This window comes from Rana temporaria, chromosome 4, assembly GCF_905171775.1.
Source record: "Rana temporaria chromosome 4, aRanTem1.1, whole genome shotgun sequence".
NCBI lineage: Eukaryota > Metazoa > Chordata > Amphibia > Anura > Ranidae > Rana > Rana temporaria.
This window is the reverse complement of record NC_053492.1, coordinates 124,266,396-124,284,876: the sequence shown is the minus strand read 5'-3', so window position 1 is coordinate 124,284,876 and position 18,481 is coordinate 124,266,396. Positions and strand designations below refer to the sequence as shown.

The 18,481-nt window shown below is 44.1% G+C and overlaps 1 protein-coding gene across 3 annotated transcripts in view; it reads left to right on the top strand.

Annotated features, from left to right (window-relative positions):
- PIK3CB (phosphatidylinositol-4,5-bisphosphate 3-kinase catalytic subunit beta) overlaps positions 1–18,481 on the top strand; it is a 266,552-nt gene that overhangs the window by 238,673 nt on the left and 9,398 nt on the right. For all 3 annotated transcript variants that reach the window (XM_040349021.1, XM_040349020.1, XM_040349022.1), the window contains 3 exons: positions 14,096–14,263; positions 15,697–15,820; positions 17,834–17,979. In XM_040349021.1, coding sequence (XP_040204955.1) covers positions 14,096–14,263; positions 15,697–15,820; positions 17,834–17,979 — 438 coding nt within the window. The remainder of the gene's footprint in view (positions 1–14,095; positions 14,264–15,696; positions 15,821–17,833; positions 17,980–18,481) is intronic.

Genomic DNA, 18,481 nt, shown 5'->3' with positions numbered 1-18,481 from the left:
GGTTTAGATGGCACAGAGTGAACTTCTGTGAGGACTACATTCATATATTCCATAATGCCTCAGCCGTGCCACAGGCTGATCGCCGTCATGCCACACCACATTGATGCAGTAATTCATGCACTGTACATGAACATAATCTTCAGTAAGCCAACAATTCTGTATTAAAAATCATTTTTTTTTTTTGGTTTTATGTAATATTCTAATTTTCTGAGATACTGAACTTTGGGTTTTCACTAGCTGTAAGCCATAATCATCAAAATTAAAAGAAAGAAATGCTTCAAATACATCACTCTGTGTGTAACGCATTTATATAATAGGAGTTTCATTTTTTAAATTGGATTACTGAAATTAACTTTTTGATATTCTAATTTTGAGTTGCACCTGTATATAGTCCACCTGGGAAAATAATTTTTTCAACAAAGTGGAAGTTCTACAGATTTAGTCCATTAAGTCTTCTATAAGAGCAATATGTAGATGGTTTTTCTGACATGTTTCTGAAATTCTAGTTGCTTGGCTAGCCGCTGACTTTCTCTGTCTGCCTCTGTAATACTTTGTGTCCGTGTATGATTGCAGCCCTCATAATTCTATCTTTTAAATACTGTACATCTAAAGCTAAAACTTTTTGTTTTTTTTTCATTTTGGGGAGAGTTTAAAACACAGGGCCAAATCCTCAAAAGAGATACGACGGAGTAACTGCTGTTACTCCGTCGTATCCCTGGTCCTAACTATGGAACTGATCCACAGAATCAGTTTTCCATAGTTAGGGAGAAGATCCGGCATGTGTAATTGAATTACACTGCCGGATCTTAGGATGCAGTACCGCATCCGCCGCTGGGGGCATTTCGTGTCGAAATGCCGCCTCGGGTATGCAAATTAGCACTTACGGAGATCCACGAAGCTTTTCTGCTTCGTTTTTTCTCCGTAAGTATTAAGTTGCATACGCAAAATTAGGGCTGCTTTTACATGGTGTAAAGTTAGTACACCATGTAAAAGCAGACCCTTCTGGGGGGCGTGGCCTGACTGGCAATGGAGGTAGGACGCAGGACGCCAGAGCTCCTCTCGCCGAATCTACTGCAACACAGCCTGCACTGATCACCGGGGCTGTAAAAAGCCCACAAAGCAGCGAGACGCCTCGGACAGTAACGGAGGATGTCCCCACCCAAAAAGTCGTCCGCAGCGGCGGAAAAGCTGGCTAAGTTCAGGCACGGAGGGGAGGAAGACCAGGCCAAAGATGGCGCCGACGACCCTCCGGGGGAAGGGGCCATGCGGAGGACACCACAAAAGTTCTGGAAGCCATAGCTGCGCTGCAAACTACGCTCACCACTAAAATAGACAAGGTAAAGATAGACATATCCTCATGAGACAGGACCTCTCCACAGTCGGGAGCGAGTTACTGAAACGGAGGCCCGAATCAGCGCGGCAGAGATGTGCTGATCCTCTGCAGGAAGGCCACGGATGACATGCAGCAACAGATGCGGCGGCTCCATGAGCATCAAGTGAAATGGAGAACAGGCTTTGCCGCTGTAACTTGAGGTTCATAGGCATCCCTGAGAGGGCAGAAGGCAGAGAACCTGCAGAATTCTTGGGAGAACCTCCTTATTGGGGAATATGGCAGAGAGGCCTTCTCTGTGATGTTTGCGGTGGAGAGGGCGCACCGAATCCCAGCAAAACCCTCACCTGAGGGAGCGCCCCCCCGTACATTCATCGCCAAGTTCCTGAATTTCAGGACAGGACAAAATTATGCGTCTGTCGAGAGAGAAGGGGAACATGAAGAATGGGCAACGGACACGTGGCGGTGTTCCGGACTTTTCCAAATGAGGTGCAAAAGAAACGAGCGCAATATCAGGATGTAAAACGTCGCCTGAGAGTGTTACACCTTAGATATGCATGCTGTTTCCCGCAAGACTCAGAGTGGAGGAAGATGGAAGAGCGCAGTTTTTTGATACTCCTGCCTGCTGCAGCATGGCTGGACCCGCAAGGGAAGGCAGGCCTAAAGAATGCTATGGAGAATCGTGAGTACTGTTGCCTGGAGATCGATGGGGCCTTGTTGTTTGTATGCCTGGGACCAGAGGGTTTAGGACCGGGACAAGGGGAGGCACAAGGAAGCTGAAACCCCAAGTTTTTTTTTTTTTTGTTTAATTTTTGCTTTTTGTTATTGCCTCAAGTTAGCTATCACAGGCCCCTCGGTCTCCCTATGGAGGGGCCCCCCCCCACTTTTCACTCGCACACCACATGCGTGTCTCAGTCCATGACTCGTGAGCCGGCAAGGCCTTTGGCCTCCTACTCAGCTCCTGTTAACATTTGCTGTGAGATGGAGGCATGGGAGTGGAGGAATCAGCCACCAGCGAACTGGGGGGGGATGCGCCAGAAGATGAGAAGGACACTGTGTGCACGCACCAGCGCTACCCCCCGGCCGGGGGGCGCATGTTTCTTTCTACAAACATCCTTGTAAATATTTTTCCCTTTTTGGAGTCTCTGTTTTACAATGTGCCCTGCGGAACGAACAATGGATCCGGAGAGGTCATTCTTTGGTTTGGGAGGGGAAAAGAAACTTGATGTGACACACTGTGGTGGCGAGAGGAGCGAGGCCATAAGTTTTGGGACCATTCACTTGCATGAAACATGGCCTTACCACCCCTTTTTTCACCCAATCATTTGGATGTTAACAGTGTTCTGCTTCCGAACCCATATCGTGCCTTCTGAATAATCGCCCCCACCGCGACCACAATGGTTATGTACGTAAAGTTCTTTTTATAGATCTTAAGATAATGTGCCTCCAGGTCAGGAGTACCTGCTGGAAGAAATGTTTAGAAAGTTACGATTGTATTGGACAGGGGGTTGCGGGATCAAATGCTACCACGCCAGGTTGGGGAGGTGATGGGCTGGGAGGGGGGAGGGGGAGGAGGAAGTTGGCAGGGTCGCAGTTGTGACCCCAAATAGATTAGTGAGATGTATACACCCGGATTGCTGTTGGAAGGGGACATTATACGAGATACTATAAAGAGAAGGGGTAAACACGTGACGCAGGACTTAGGATACCAGATGTTTTCTATGCTACCATGCTGATCCGACGGGACTATTTACACCAGGGCCACCATTGACATCCATTAAATTTTTGACGTGGAATGTCAGAGGGCTGAGAAATAAATTAAGCGCACCGCTGCTTTGGCCCTACCTAAAAGCACAAAAAGCACATATAATGGCATTGACGAGGACACATGTCACAGGCCACCTGCAGGCGGCACTAAAACGCCCGTGGATTGGCTGGGCGTATCACAGTACACACACCAGCTTCTCCAGAGGGGTTTCGTTACTGGTGACTAAGGCCACCCAATTTGAGCTATTGTCCTTGGAGTCGGATCAGCAGGGGAAATATGTTTTTGTACATGCTCGTGTGGGCGGAGCCCCCATGCTGCTGATAGCATGCTTAATCCCCCCCCATACAGCTCGGAGGTCGTCACGATGGGATTGGCATTTATGGCCAAATACCCGACGGTCCAGGCTGTGTGGATGGGGGACTTCAACATGACAATGGATCCATTTATGGACAGACCGGCACGGTGGGAGGAGATCCGGGGGGGCAAGGACGACCAGACTGGGCCGCCTGGTGAGGAATTCGCCTTGACGGACATATGGAGGCTCCAAAACCCAGAGACTAGGGCTTATACATGTCATTCTACCAGCCATGCCACAATGTCCCGTATTGACTACATCCTGATATCAACGCCCCTTGTGCCCAGGGTGGGAGGGATAGGGTTTGCTCCTAGAGCACTATCAGACCATTCGCCATGTTGGATGCAACTGTCTATACTGGGGGAAGCCCCTAGAAGGGTATGGAGGACTGAACCCGTTTTGTTGAAAGCCCTACAAGATCATGATAGCATAGAGGGGAGTTAAGGTAATTTTTCCCAGAAAACCAGGACCCTAATCACTTAATCTCCAATGGGATGCCTTTTAAATTACACGCAAGTAGGATATAGACACTAGAATTAAAGATTGAAGATCTCGTCCCCAGGTAATAGTGCATGAATAGGAGGAGGCGCTGCGGAAGTAGAAGACACGTTTAATACACAGCCTACCCCGGGGAATTTGGATAAGGTGAAGGTCCAAGCCAGAGTAGTGACACAGCTACACATGGAAAAAGCCAAACAGCGCATTTTCTTTTGTAAGACAAGGATATACGAGCATGGAGAGAAGGCGGGGAAAGATGCTGGCATGTCTGGCCCATCTGGAAGATAGGCCACCTGTGGTGGTGTCCTGGTGAGCCGGACGGCTCGATGGTCACGGGACCCCCCGCGAGTGGCGGACAGGTTTATGAAATTCTACAGGGACTGTTCTACTTCCCAAAAATAGACACACACCGAGAGAGATAGTGCGTACCTGCATGCGTTTACAATTCCCACAGATTGAAGGCAGAGCAGGTGCAGCAGCTCGAAGCCCCCTATCACCGCCCAGGATATTGCGAACCGCAATATCGCAACTGGCCAATCAAGGCCCCTGGTCTGGACGGCTGCCACTAGAATTCTACGCCTCTTACTCCGACACATAGTGCCTAAGTTGAGGGATGTTTTTCACGCCATTTTCGACCACCGGTATTCTCCCCATGTCTATGCAGGAGGCTCAAATTCATAGTCCTTCCCAATCAGGGAAGGACCCACAGGATTCCTGAATCGTACAGACAATATCTCTGTTACCGGTCGACATCAAGATATTAGCTAAGATTTTGGCCTCCAGGTTAAATGCGGTAATTCTCTCCCTGATACACCCAGACCACACCGGGTTTATGCCGGGCAAGAACACGGCCATGAACATCAGGAGATTGTTCATGAATATACAGGCACAACATGAAAATATATGGGGGACCAGAGTAGTGGTGTCCTTGGATACGGCCAAGGCCCTTCGACTCTGTCGAGTGGCTGTATCTACTGGGTAAGTGCCTAAGATGCCTACGGGTTTTGGCCCGATTTTATTAAATGGGTCAGCTTTTGATACAGCCACCCAAGGCCAGAATTTTTGTTAACGGACTGGCTATCGGAACAGATTGCGTTGGAAAGGGGTACGAGACAGGGATGCCCCCTGTCACCGTTATTATATGCCCTGGCAGCAGAACCGCTAGCCATGGCAATTAGAGCGTGTCCAGAGGTGATAGGTCTCAGAAAGGGAGATGTATGGGAAAAGATAGGACTATACGCGGACGACACTGTCCTATATTTGGCCAGACCAGGGACCGTCGCTGAGAGCAGCTTTTACGTATAATAGAAGAGGCGGGTTCATATTCGGGGCTGAAGATAAACTGGGACAAGTCCCGGATTCTCCCGCTGGACCAGTTCCCCCCTCAGGCGTCCTCCCCGGAGCTACCTTTGCAAAGGGTGGCGGAGGTTAAGTATTTAGGAGTTAGTGTGACCAGGAATCTCAAAGATTATGTCCCTTTAAATGTAGAACCCTTATTTGCCATTATTAAAACTAGAACACAGGCATGGGCTAGGCTACCCCTGGGGGTAATGGGCAGAATTAATCTGGTAAAGATGATCTTGCTCCCCAAAATACTCTATATGGTCTGGCATGCCCCATTGTACATACCTCTAAAAGTTTTTAAACAGATGGAAGCACTTCTAAATTCATTTGTGTGGGGGTCAAGCGACACAAGCTAGCTTGGCCCTATACTTAAAAATCCAGTTTTGGAGGGGGGATGTTCCCTCCCGGACCTGCAAGATTATTATATTGCGTCGCAACTATCCCATGTTTACCACTTCAACACGGCGGAAGCACAGAGGCATAGATCATTGGTATGCAACAGGCCAGGTAGCCACTTTCATACCCCGGTTCAGGCCATATTTCGGACGGGACCTGGGGGATGTAAGACAGCACATTTCGGGGCTGACATGCTAACACACCAACAAAAAGTATGGGACATAACCCTTAAAAAACTGGACAGGACACACGTACACTCTCATACACCACTGTGGAAAAACGGGAGTCTACCCGAATTAGAAACCGTTCCGGACCAGGGTTATGGGCAGCATATGGTATACTCTTCCTTGTCCCAGGTCCTCACGGAGTCGGGCCCTAAATCCTTCTCGATTCTCAGGGAGGAATTTTCTCTTCCACCTCAATTTATCTTTCGTTACCTGCAGCTTCGACATGCACTTAGAACACAAATGGAAAGGGTGACAGTGGATTTGGGTAGACCGCAGGTGTTGGATGTTATTTTTGGAGCTGAATCAACAAAACTCACGTCCAACCTATACTACATAATTAGGCTGAAGAAGGTAGGCATGGTGTCACAGACAGCGAAGATAAAATGGGAACAGGACCTGGGACGGATAGAGGACACGGACTGGGGCGAGATACTGGAGGGGGTAAAGACGTCGTCCCCCAAACTGTCGGACAGGCTGACACAGCTTTATATCATTCACCGAGCCCTATTTGACGCCCAAGAGACTTGCGAAATTCCAAACCCGCTGCGAAACACTGCCTGCCCCATGTGTGCCGACACGGCGGCCTCGTTCTACCACTTGCTATGGCACTGCCCAGACATACAGGCATACTGGCTGCAGATAACACAGTTCCTACACGACCAATATGGGGTCACGGTGGGCATGGACCCGAAGCTATGTTTGTTGGGACTGGTCCCAGACACAGAAATTGATAAATACCAGAATATCTTTATTTGTGAATCACTATTTCTTGCTAGGAAGGTGGTGGCTAAGGCATGGATGAGGGATCGGGCCCCCAACATTAGAGGACTGGAAAAGAGAGGTGAATACCACTCTTCCATATAGGAAAATGATATATACTCATAGGGGGCGCCCACAGAAGTTCTCCAGCATCTGGGACAGGTGGTTGGAGGACGGGGAAACGTGCACGGAATGAGATTATGGCGGTGAAAAGGGTGCGAGGAAGCAGGATGGTGTGGTTAGGTCTGTACATGTACTGTATCTATGGATTAAAGGAGGTTTCTCCCTCTATGCATGTTAAGATTGGTCCCCTGATGCACAGGGACGGGCGTGTAATGGTATATGATTTTTACACTGTAAACTGCATATCTGTAACTATATATCAGGTATCGTCCATTGTTGTTCAAATGCCTAACATGTATGTGCCTTATATTTGCTACATCTCAATAAACTTGGTTTCAAAGTTAAAAAAAAAAGCAGACCCTTCTGTCTAGCGACCCGTTTTTTTTTCGAATTTGAATTTTTTTTTCGCACCGTATCTTTTTTTTTTTTCCCGACGCAACTTTATTGACCCGTCGCAATCCACAAAGCCCGGCGTAACGTAATTTCGCGCTATGCCGTCACGAGCATGCGCAGTACGGCCGGCGTGGGAGCGCGCCTCATTTAAATGGGAATCGCCCCCATGAAATGAGGAACGCCTTGCGACGGCGGAATTTAAGTTACACGGCCAGAAATTTCTAGGTAAGTGCTTTGTGGATCGGGCACTTAGGTAGAAATTTTAAGGCAGTGTAACTTAAATTAGAATTTCGCCGTTACGCCGGGTCTTTGTGGATTTGGCCCACAGTGTCTGTTTGGTTTTTGTTTTGATTTAGGGAGATTTCCCTTTACTTTAACAGAAAGTGAGCATAGCTTTCCAATGTGAGGAAAATCTTGGACAAAAACTTACAGCTGTCACAGGAACAAATGCCCCAAATGGAAGATCTTCAATCTCTTGCTGTTCTGGTGGCAATTCTCAATTTTGACTCCACTTTTATACTCCTGTGACATTTGATGCCTAGGGCAATAATGGCAAGTGACATTTGGTGATCAGGACATTAAAGCTCCATTCAAACTTCAGCCGTTTGAATCACAGGCAGATTTGCAGCGGATCTGCGCACAATTTGACAGCGTTGAGGTGTGAATGAAAAAACGCAGGATTTGCATTTGAGATGCCATTTATTTGAATGACACCTCAAATGGCGGTGCCGGTCTGCCGCACGCTAAAACATGCTGCAATTGCGGCAACCTGCATGGCGCCCAAAAATGGTTCAGGAGCTACTTTCAGTCAACATGCGTCCCGCAGCATTTTTTATCGTGTGACAATTGCGGCAGACCTGCACTGTGATTTGAGGTGTCATTCAAATGAATGGCATCACGAATGCAAGTCCCACGTTTTGTCATTCACACCCTGGCGCTGTCAATTAGCAGGCAGATCCACGGCAAATCTTCAAAACGCTGCAGTGTGAATGCAGCCTAAAGGTCCGTACACACGATCAGATATTCCGACGACAATTGTCCGATTGACGTGTTTTGTCGGATTATCTGACGTCTGTATACTCCATCAGACAATTTTTGTCGGAATTTCGGACAACTAATGTTGGATGGTCATGCTCTCAAATTGTCCGACAACAAATGTGTTCCGTCAGATTATCCGATCGTGTGTACACTAAAATCCAAAGTACAAACACACATGCTCCAAACCAATGCTAACCATCAGACAACATTAGCAGAAGTTGCCCAAAGGGTGGCGCTAAAGCGCGGAAAAAACACGTAGTTTGTTGTATGTTGGCTGAAAATGTTCTGTCTGTATGCAGAACAAGTTCATGGACAACGCACTAAGGAAAAAAATCCACGGATTTGTCTGATGGACGTCCGCTCGTGTTTATGGGGCTTAAGAGTGAATCTCCCTAATGTGGACAGACCGAAACCTTTCTATCCAAAAAAAAAAAGGTTTGCCTTTAGTTATACTTTAAAGGGGTTGTAAAGCTCTGTGTTTTTTCACCTTAATGCATCCTATGCATTAACCACTTAAGGACTGCCTCCTGAACATATACGTCGGCAGACTGGCACGGCTGGGCAAGCATGTACAGGTACGTCCTCTTTAAGTGCCCAGCTGTGGGTCGCGGGCGCGCTCCCGCGACCCGGTCCGAAGGACCGTGACCCGCGGACCGGATCGGCGCTGGAGCTGAAGAACGGGGAGAGCTGTGTGTAAACACAGCTTCCCCGTTCTTCACTGTGGCGCCGTCATCGATCGTGTGTTCCCTTATATAGGGAACCACAATCAATGACGTCACACCTACAGCCACCCCCCCTACAGTTAGAAACACAGATGAGGTCATACATAACCCCATCAGCGCCCCCTTGTGGTTAACTCCCAAACGGCAATTGTCATTTTCACAGTAAACAATGCATTTTAAATGCATTTTTTGCTGTGAAAATGACAATGGTTCCAAAAATGTGTCAAAATTGTCCGAAGTGTCCGCCATAATGTCGCAGTCACGAAAATAAAACGCTGATCACCGCCATTAGTAGTAAAAAAAAAAAAGAATTATAAAAATGCAATAAAACTATCCCCTATTTTGTAAACGTTATACATTTTGCGCAAACTAACCGATAAACGTTTATTGCGATTTTTTTTTTTTTTTTTTTTTTTACCAAAAATAGGTAGAAGAATACGTATCGGCCTAAACTGAGGAAAAAAAATATTTATTATAGCAAAAAGTAAAAAATATAGAATTTTTTTCATAATAAATTGTCGCTCTATTTTTGTTTATAGCACAAAAAATAAAAACTGCAGAGGTGATCAAATACCACCAAAAGAAAGCTCTATTTGTGAGAAAAAAAGGGCGCTAATTTTGTTTGGGAGCCACGTCGCACAACCGCGCAATTGTCAGTTAAAGTGACGCAGTGCCGAATCGCAAAAACTGTCCGGGTCCTTTAGCTGCCTAAAGGTCCGGGTCTTAAGTGGTTAAGGTGAAAAAACATCCGATGCTTACAAGCCCCCCCAGCCCCCGTTCACTTACCTGAGCCCTCAAAGTCCTGTGTTGTGAATGCGCTGGCTTCTCAGCCCGGTCTTCTCAGCTGTTCTCGGCTCTTCATTGGATGATTGATCGCAGCACAGCCATTGGCTCCTGCTGCTGTCAATCAACTCAATGACGCGGCACGCCGGGGGCGGGGCCGAGTGATACACTTGTCGGCTATGGACGTTGACTGTATCGCACGGGAGCGCGCCCGCAAGGTAACCCCCTTGGGAGAGCAGGGAGGAGCTGAGACAGCCACAGAGGGTCCCCAGAAGACGAGGATCAGGGCCACTCTGTGCAAAACAAACTGCACAGTAGAGGCAAGTATGACATATTTGTTATTTAAAAAAAAAAAACTTTTAGTAACCCTTTAAGCAGACATCCATTGTACAATTTTGGTGGAAAAAGTAATCCAGATTCTAAAAGCATATCCAGGATAAATAATAAAACTTTGATATATTGCAGCTTACCAGTCCTTAATTGCAGTGGCTGTATAAATTTTTTTCACAATTTTTTTATTTTATTTTTTGACCCTACGAGAAACCCTTCCTATCCTAGGATGACCGCGTTCGCTCATTGTACTGTATCTATGGAGGAGCATCATTGTCTCCATATAACAGACAGTGTGTTAGGACTACAGAACACCTTCGCCTCTCCTTCTCTTCATAGCATAGGGTGAAGGTGTTCTGTGGTCCAAAATGAACTGGGAACAGGGCCAACTGATGAGTCGGCAGAGAGGACAGGAAGTGATCAGCTCACAGGAATTCTGTCAGGATCTGTTTAAAGTTATTGAACATATAGATATAGATGTGTGTGTAGATAGATAGATAGATAGATAGATAGATAGATAGATAGATGAATAGATGTGTGTGTGTGTGTGTGTGTGTGTGTGTAGATATATAGATATAGATAGATATATATATATATATATATGCAATATTGCGCTAAGTGCATATAGAGTAAATTAAATTATGTAAGTGACACAGATGATCCTTGACTGACAGCAGCTCTCACAACAATTAACACTTCATAACAAAAATTTAAATCAGAAACGTGTAGCGCTGTCAAACCATGACCCTAATGATCAAAGTGCAAAACAAAATCTAATATAATGCAATAAAGATGAAAATGTGAAAAAATAAAAAAATGGGTAAAATATTAATTATTATTAATAGTCCAAATGTCACAATTCCACATCCATAATGTGAACTCAAAACGTGTGCTGATCCAATGTTCAATTTGTGAAGACACCCAGTGCCTCCCCACAGGATAGACAGGGTAAGTATATCTGCTTACCAGATTTTAAGATGCTCCAGGGTCTATCTGGTAACACATTCATCATATTAAAGAGGAATATAAACACATTGCACAACATTCTTTTAAAAGCACACAGGAGTTTATTAAAAGTTGTACTTGCAACAAAAATGATAAAATTGGGCTCAAAATGGAAACATTCGTTTGTCTAGCACCCTTCACGAGTGTTCGGATGTCACCGCTGCTCCGTGCCTAGCCTGACGTACGTTTCGTCCAATGGGACGACTTCTGTGGACTTTTCTTTCACTCATGGTTAGTGTTTGGCTGAAGCCATTTATTATCAATCAACTGTGTTTACTCTTTTTAAATCATAATCGCAACAGAAACTACCCAAATGACACCGATCAAAAGTTTATATACCCCAGTTCTTAATACCATGTATTGCCCCCTTTAACATCAATGACAGATTGAAGTCTCTTGTGATATTTGTGGATGAAGCTTTTTATCTTCTCAGATTGTAAAGCTGAACATTCCTCTTGGCAAAAAGCCTCCAGTTCCTGTAAATTCTTGGGCTGTCTTGCAAGAACTGCACGTTTTGAGGTCTTCCCAGAGTGGCTCAATGATATTGAGGTCAGGAGACTAAGATGGCTACTCCAGAACTTTCACTTTATTCTGCTGCAGCCAATGACAGGTCGACTTGGCCTTGTGTTTTGGGTCATTCTCATGTTGGAATGTCAAAATACATACCATGCGCAGCTTCCTGGCTGATGAATGCAAATGTTCCTCCAGTATTTTTTGATAACATACTGCATTCATCTTGCTATAAATTTTGACCAAATTTCCTGTGCCTTTTGTTGGTCACACAACCCCAAAACATCAGCAATCCACCTCCATGTCCGAAGTTTTGAGGCTTGTCTCTGTGCTGTTTGGCGTATTGTAAGTGGGATACTTTGAGGCATTTGCGTAGTAATGGCTTTCTTCTGCAGCCCATCTTTCTTCAAGTGCCTCCTTAGTGTCCATCTTGAAACAGCCACACCACATGTTTTCAGAGTCCTGTATTTAACCTGAAGTTATTTGTGGGTTTTTCTTTGTATCTCGAACAATTTTCCTGCCAGTTGTGGATGAAATTTTAGTTGGTCTACTTGCCCGTGGTTTGGTTTCAACAGAACCCCTCATTTTTCACTTCTTGATTGGAGTTTGAACACTGCTGATTGACGGCTCATTTTCTTTCCCCATGACTCAGAATCCAGAAAGATCAGTGCAGCACTGGATAAAAGATGCAAGGGTCTGTCAGGGGTGCAGAAACTCATTGACCCAAATATATATACGCACGTACACACTAATTACAAGCCAACAGATCACAGGTGAGGATGGCTACGTTTTAATAGCCATTCAAACCCCTTTGTGTCATGTTATCAGGCCAAAATCACCAGGGTATGTAAACATTTGATCAGGGTCATTTGGGTCGTTTCTGTTGCCATTATGATCTTAAGAGTAAACACGGTTGATTAGTGATTGGCAGAAGCCATTTATGATCAATCATGAGTGAAAAAATGTTTTTATGTTCTCATTCATATTCTCTGAAGAATGGCCAAGAAATCATAAATTCTGTAAACTTATGAGCACAACTGTAAATGAAATGGTTATATTTAACTACTTGAGGCCCGCACTATAGTCAAATGACGGCTTCAGCGCGGACCTGAAAATCCAGGAGGACGGCTGCCGACCGCGCAGCAGGGAAATTCTGTGCTGGCCGTGTCCCTTGGACACAGCCAATCACAGATCGCCGTGAACGGCCAATCGGAGTGGCCGTTTGGTATGCGATCAATGAGAGATGATCTCAAATGTAAACATATGAGATCATCTCTCATTGCCGGCTCACACAGAGACAGCGTCCTGTCAGTGAGAGAGGAGACCGATCTGTGTCCCTTGTACATAGGGACACAGATCGGTCACCTCCCCCAGTCAGTCCCCTTCCCCCACAGTTAGAACACTGTTCAGGGTACACATTTAACCCCTTCCTCACCCCCTAGTGTTAACCCATTCAATGCCAGTCACATTTATACAGTAATTAGTGCATATTTATAGCACTGATCGCAGTATAAAGGTGAATGGTGCCAAAAAAGTGTCCGACATAATGTCGCAGTCCCAATAAAAATCGCAGAACGCCGCCATTACTAGTAAAAATAAATAAATAATAATTCTGTCCCCTATTTTGTAGGCGCTATAACTTTTGCGCAAATCAGTCGCTCATTGCGATTAATTTTTTTATTTTTACCAAAAATATGTAGAAGAATACGTATCTGCCTAGACTGAGAAAAAAAATGATTTAAGAAAAAAAAAATTGGGCTTTTATAGCAACAAGTAAAACATATTGTATATATATTTTTTTTTTTAAATTGTCGCTCTTTTTTTTGTTTAGCGCAAAAAATAACCACAGAGGTGATCAAATACCACCAAAAGAAAGCTCTACTTGTGGGGAAAAAAGGACGTCAATTTTGTTTGGGAGCCACGTCGTACGACTGCGCAATTGTCAGTTAAAGCGACGTAGTGCCGGAAGCTGAAATTTCACCTGGGCAGGAAGGGGGGGTATATGTGCCCAGTAAGCAAGTGGTTAAAGGTGGCAGTAAGTTTTTGGGTCTGAATATTTCTTAGGCTGGCCATACATTATACAGTTTTCTTGTACAATTTTTTCTTTAAATTTACCAAAACCATATAATATGAGGTCAAGCCTAAACACTTTTTTTTTATTTGTATGCAATCAGGCCCTTGCACTACATAGTTGAAGGTAAAGCTAAAGGAAATTGAACAAAAAAATGATATACTGTATGGGCAGCTTTAGATAAAGCTGTGATTGTGGGTAACGTGTTTTTTTTTTTCCTGTACACCACAGGTTCTTGATTTTGGAGTAAATGTGGAGTAAATCTTAACCAAGCTAGTATGGCTAGTAGTACATATTGTTCATTTTTGTAAATTAAAAAGCATTTTTTTTTAATTTTGGTTCCCAATTAAAGTTGATGTTTATGATTAACAGCATTTTCTCATAAAAGTAGCTCTTACTGATTATGAATATCATTAACAAGACTTTTTTACTGTATGTTTTAGAATAGTGCCTTATGGGTGCCTGGCAACGGGAGATCGATGTGGTATGATAGAGGTAGTTTCTGCAGCTGAAACCATTGCAGATATCCAGCTTGACAACAGCAATCTTGCAGCAGCAGCTGCCTTCAACAAGGATGCTCTACTCAACTGGATCAAAGAGTACAATGCCGGGTAATTGATTGAATTCAGGAGTCTGAGTAAAGTGCCAACCCTGACTTTCCCCCTATGTTATGCCATGCATACTGCCATTCTTAGCATGGCTCTTCATACTGTAATCCAGGATTTATTGTGTACATACTTCTCAGCCCAGAGTTGTTGCAGTTTACTAATACCTTTTATTTAGGACACCAATTTGTGCTTTAAATCTCTTGTCAGGTTATCACAGAGGTCCTTCTAATAGAACTGTGAACTTCCTTTAAGAAATGTTTTGCAGCACTTGATTATAAATGCATCTGCACTTAGTTTTCCCATGGCCCTCATTCAGAGTTCCACAAATACCTGTAGAGCCTGCTGGTAAAGTTAACCTAATGCAGCTTCTTGTGATGGGATGGCAATGATGCTGCACTGCTCCTGAATTCACTGCAGAGTTGCCACTCCCATGCAGGTGGTGCCTTCTTACTTTACATGAAGATGAAAATACATTGCAGAGTGCGCAACTATCAGTTGTCATTGCTCCCAAACCTGTAGCTTATCAATTATCACATGATCACCCCTAGTCCTGCCCACTGCTGTCTGGATTGAAACCCTCCCACTGGGAACTGCAATGTCTGGGAGGGAGAGCTTTCGAGACACAAATGAAGAAGAATTTGGCTCAGTCAGGGGAGGACCAATAAAAAAAAAACTGTTTGATGCTTGGGCATCACATAGTAACAGAATATGGGACTTGTTTAGACTGTCATACGTCAAACTTTAATTGTATGTCAAACCACATCTGAAGCCAAAACTTTTTTCAATTTGGATTTCGAGAATTAGAGAATGGTTAGAATGCTTATCAAGCTATTGGTTCTGTTTTTTTTTATTATTATTTCTATTGGAATAATTTCCCTTTGCTTCCAACCCTACTGGATAATCCTGATTCCCCCTGCAGCAGTCTAAGCCAGTGTTTTTCAACTCCAGTCCTCAAGGCGCCCCAACAGGTCATGTTTTCAGGATTTCCCTCAGATGAAACAGCTGTGGTAATTACTAAGGCAGTGAAACTGATCAAATCACATGTGCAAAATAATGGAAAGCCTGAAAACATGACCTGTTGGGGCGCCTTGAGGACTGGAGTTGAGAAACACTGGTCTAAGCTCATGGAACAGACAGATAAACCAAGAGACCACAAGGAAAGAGTGAGATTGGAAGAAGGGGCAGCACTTTGACATTAAAGCTATGAGCTTGTTTTCAGCCTTTGACTGACCCACCACAATAGTTGCGTTGATCGCAGTCCTCAATAATCCTACTGAAGTTATGGTTCTGTTTCTGATCTAATTGTTTCATATTCAGGATTTGTGTAAATTTATTTATCAGAGTGGCTGTTTTTTTTTTACAGTATAGAAAAGGTATGTTTGGAATAGTGGTATAATATGTTAATTATGAGCCCATCCTGTTGCCTTTTTTCACAGAGATGACCTGCAGCGAGCGATTGAGGAATTCACCTTATCCTGTGCTGGCTACTGTGTAGCTACATATGTTCTTGGGATTGGGGACCGGCACAATGACAACATTATGGTCAGAAAGACCGGGCAGGTGAGAAACTATCTTTAACCTATTGTTCAGCCAGTATTGCAGGTAAATTGCAATTATCGATGAGTACAAATGTTCAGAAAAGATATGCGTGCGCATTAACAGTTCATTGACAAAGGTAATACATTTTTTATTTTCTACAAATCTTCATTCATAGGAGCAGCATTATGCATAGAGAGCCCTGATTTCATTAGATTACATTCCCATTGTATTAGTCTTGATAAATAACATTGGGTACCTGCTGGAAAAAAACTGTAGATGCTGACTTTTAAGAGACAAATATTTACCAATTCATGCAGCCCAGTGCTGTCTTTTATGTACACTGAACAAAATTATAAACGCAACACTTTTTTTGTATTTTTCCCTATATATCGTGAGCTGAACTCAAAGATCTACGACTTTTTCTATGTACACAAAAGGCCTATTTCTCTCAAATATTTACAAATCTGTCTAAATATGTTAGGGAGCACTTCTCCTTTGCTGAGATAATCATCCACCTCACAGGTGTCTCATATCAAGATGCTGATTAGACATCATGATTATTGCACAAGTTTGCCTTAGAAAAGACCACTCTAAAATGTGCAGTTTTATCACACAGCACAATGCCACAGATGTTGCAAGTTTTGAGGGAACGTGCAATTGGCATGCTGACTGCAGGAATGTCCACCTGAGCTGTTGAACTTTAATTGGATTTTCATTTCTCTACCATAAGCCATCTCCAAAGGCGCTTCAGAGAAATTGGCAGTACATCCAACCAGCTTCATAACCGCAGACCACATGTAAACACACCAGCCCAGGACCCCCACATCCAGCATCTTCACCTCCCAAGATCGTCTGAGACCAGCTACCTGGACAGCTGCTGCAACAATCGAAACAGTCTCAGGGAAGCTCATCTGCATGCTCTTTGTGCTCATCTGGGTATTGACCTGACTGCAGTCTGTAGTCATAACCAACTTAAGTGGGTAAATGCTCACATTCGATGGCATCTGGCACTTTGGAGAGGTGTTCTCTTCATGGATGAATCACGATTTTTATTGTACAGGACAGATGGCAGACAGCATGTATGGTGTCCTGTGGGTGAGCAGTTTACTGATGTCAATGTCGTGGATGGTGTGGCCCATGGTGGCGGGTTGGGTTATGTTATGGGCAGGTATACTATGGACAACAAACACAGGTGCATTTTATTGATGGCATTTTTAATGCACAGAGATACAGCAACGCGATCCTGAGGCCCATTGTTGTGCCGTTCATCCACGGCCATCACCTCATGTTGCAGCATAATGCACAGCCCCATGTTGCAAAGATCTGCACATAATTCCTGAAAGCTGAAAACATCCCAGTTCTTGCATGGTCAGCATACTCATCGGACATGTCACCCATTGAGCATGTTTGGGATGCTCTGGATTGGCGTATACGACAGCGTGTTCCAGTTCCTGCCAATATCTGGCAACGTCACACAGCCATTGAAAAGGAATGGACCATCATTACACAGGCTACAATCAACAACCTGATCAACTCTATGCAAAAGAGATGTGCTGCACTGCATGAGGCAAATGGTGGTCACACCAGATACTGACTGGTTTTCGGACCCCTCCAATACAGTACAACGTTTAGAGTGGCCTTTTATTGTGGCCAGCCTAAGGCACACCTGTGCAATAATCATGCTGTCTAATCAGCATCTTGATATGCTACACCTGTGAGGTGGATGGATTATCTTGGCTCACTAACACAGATTTGGACAGATTTATAACCATATTTGAGAGAAATAGGTCTTTTGTGTACATAGAAAAAGTTGTAGATCTTTGAGTTCAGCTCATGATAAATGGGGCAAACACAAAAGTGTTGTGTTTATAATTTTGCTCAGCATAGTCGACTTATCTGAGGATCCCTGTTGCACTGCGCCACCAATCTAAGTGCTGTATGATTTGTAATGCCCATGTTGCGTAAAATTTCTGTAGCAAGATAGACCGCACTGTGTTGCTGGCTAATGCTGCAGTTGTTACCTCTCCTTTTCAGCTGTTTCACATTGATTTTGGTCATATTCTTGGGAATTTCAAGTCCAAGTTTAAAATTAAGAGGGAGCGTGGACCCTTCATCCTCACCTACGACTTCATTCATGTGATCCAGCAAGGGAAGTCCGGGAATACAGAAGAATTTAACAGGTTGGATATCTTAAAGCTGTGAAGTAAATACTGCTGATTGAGATCCTTCTCCTCCAGCCCACTGCTATATATCTATTGCTGTACATACTTGTTTGCATTGGCTTATCTTATTTCCCAGAAATATACTAGAGTGTACTCTAAACTCCTGAAATCCTCAGAAATCACCCATAGTTGTATTGTTTGGCATCTCAGACTTCCTCCAAAATAACTGTACTGCTCCTCCTATCTCATATAAGCTTTAACATGTTATGCTAATTTAAAAATTTAATTTATTTTTAAATCTGCAGCTATTTATTGAAATTATACCTTGTAATCCTGCTGATGTATTATAGTCCTTGTGCAGGCTGTTTCTGTTATAGGTCAGCATCCTTGTCTTGAAATTGTTCTACTACATTGTCACATAGATTCCTGATGGAGATTACAACGGGCCATTTCAACACAGATTACACAGGCGTGTAACCATCAGGAAAACCATGCAGGCATGCAAGTAGACAGAAAATGG